The sequence below is a fragment of the Merops nubicus genome, unplaced genomic scaffold, assembly GCF_000691845.1.
Source record: "Merops nubicus isolate BGI_N331 unplaced genomic scaffold, ASM69184v1 scaffold14171, whole genome shotgun sequence".
In the NCBI taxonomy this organism is placed as follows: Eukaryota; Metazoa; Chordata; class Aves; order Coraciiformes; family Meropidae; genus Merops; species Merops nubicus.
Window position 1 is genome coordinate 1343 of NW_008587936.1, and position 1942 is coordinate 3284.

The 1942-nt window shown below is 39.2% G+C and overlaps 1 protein-coding gene across 1 annotated transcript in view; it reads left to right on the forward strand.

Annotated features, from left to right (window-relative positions):
• Positions 1 to 355: 355 nt before the first annotated feature.
• ANKRD32 (ankyrin repeat domain 32) overlaps positions 356 to 1942 on the forward strand; it is a gene marked incomplete at its 5' end in the record, with an annotated part of 13512 nt that continues 11925 nt past the window's right edge. The window contains 2 exons of the mRNA XM_008949117.1: positions 356 to 388; positions 1451 to 1598. Coding sequence (XP_008947365.1) covers positions 356 to 388; positions 1451 to 1598 — 181 coding nt within the window. The remainder of the gene's footprint in view (positions 389 to 1450; positions 1599 to 1942) is intronic.

The following is a 1942-nucleotide window of genomic DNA, read 5'->3' on the forward strand; positions in this document are numbered from 1 at the left end:
TGTAGTCTTTTTATTATAAATCTCATCTGTGTCACAGTCTCTATTGCTCTTCTATATGTCTGTTTGATTTATTGATGAAGCTCAAACTGTTTCAGTCTTTGGTGCTTTCCAGCTCCTGAGGGAATCCTGTTAAATTATTTTCAACCAAAGTTGAATATATTTTGTTCTTAAAATAGTATCAGACAAACCATTGGCTGTGGTGTGAGACCATGAGGAAAGACAGACAAGTTTTGTTTCCTTTAAGAAATTCAGTCAAATCTAAAGCTGGCAAATAAGTAAGTACATATCCAGTTCAGTTTCCCTCTTGTCCAGAACTGCCCATTTTGAAGCACTAATGTATTGTCTGGTGCTCTAGTGCAGCAGTATTGATTCCATGGTGCAGCCTCAGGTAGGTGTCTTTGGGTGAATAAATGGATTTCACATGTTCCTGGTATGGTGCATGTGTTCTTCCAGGTTGGACTTTAAAAACTGACACACAAATACAGAATTTTCTGTGCTTGTACATGTACTCAGAGGAATAACTTATTTCAGAATCATTCCATAGAATACTTCTACATGGCACAGAAAGGGGTTGAGTAGACAGATCTGACTTGACTTTGCCAAATAACTCAGACACTAGAAGCACTGCTGTACCACACCAGTACTGATGGGTGGAATTTGCTCACGTGGGTGAAGAAATACATTGTTCTCTGTCACAGTATGTTCTGGAGGGTGTGTTAAGGTGCTGTATGTTGACTTGATACCTCCTGAAGAACATGGACTTTGGCTTTTTGATCTCCATGTGATCATTTTGTGCAGGTTCAGGGGAGAAAAAGATAATGCAAATACCCTTAAGTGTGTTCTTCCTGAATTTGCAACTGCTAGTCTCTGGGATTTTTGGTACAGAAGAAAGTTTCCTGATCCCACAAACCCAAAGTTTTTTTGCTGTGCAGGACACTTAACACCTTGCATCATTTCCACTTTTGGCACTGACATACACAGTCACAAAAGGAGCTTTAATGTCATGGTGAAATCTTTAGAAAACCAGAATTGTAATAGAGCAGGGGGAATAAGATCCCTCTAATTGTAAATTAAACAAGTTGAGCTACTATAAATGCAGTACTTCAAATCTTACAGTTAAGCAAAACCTAATTTAAAGAGAAATCATGCTGTGTATTTGCAAGCTTTGATCCCATTTTGTGTGTTGTTTTAGACTGGATGTTTTCAATAGCTTGTATTTCTCCAGTGCAGGTCTTAATTGATGTGGCATCAATGGCATATTAATTTTGTTGGCCTGGCTGCAACACTTAGCTTTGGAGCAGAAAAAGAGAAGCCAGTGACAAACTGATGTGACAATGGAGTGGGCTTTTATCTAAAGAAGTTCTCTAGTGTTATTACTGGTACATGATCAGTGTCTTTGTTACACAGTACAAGTCTCTATAGATACTCTTTTTTTTTTTTTCCCCTTTAGGCTTTCAGACATGAAATTGCTGGTCTGTTAAATGCAATTCTTGGAACTGTAGTGGAATATTGGATCATCTCGGGTTTGTTTAAGGACAGAAATGTGTTTCATCAAATAGCTGATGATTTGGCACACTACCTTGCCATTTCATGTGATGGTGAGTGTTTGAAAGGCCTCTCAGAGTCTTCTAATCAGGTATACTGAAGTCCTAACTAGAGCCCTCAGTTTCAAGTTGTGTTTTACCTTCTGTTGCGGCTGTGCAGCCTTATGGAATTTTGTGTACATATGTAGGAAACTGTTTTGCTGTGCATCTGTGTCTGTCCCAAGCAAAGACAAAATAGAACAGCATTTCTTATTGAAATCCCTCTAAATAAATCTCAGTAGGAGTTCATGCAAAAGCAAGATTACATGGTGTGAAGAGCTGTCACGGTTTAGGCTCAAGGGTGACCCCAGACCAGTAACAGATGCTCTCTGTTAACCCCCCTCCCTGCCCAAAGGGAA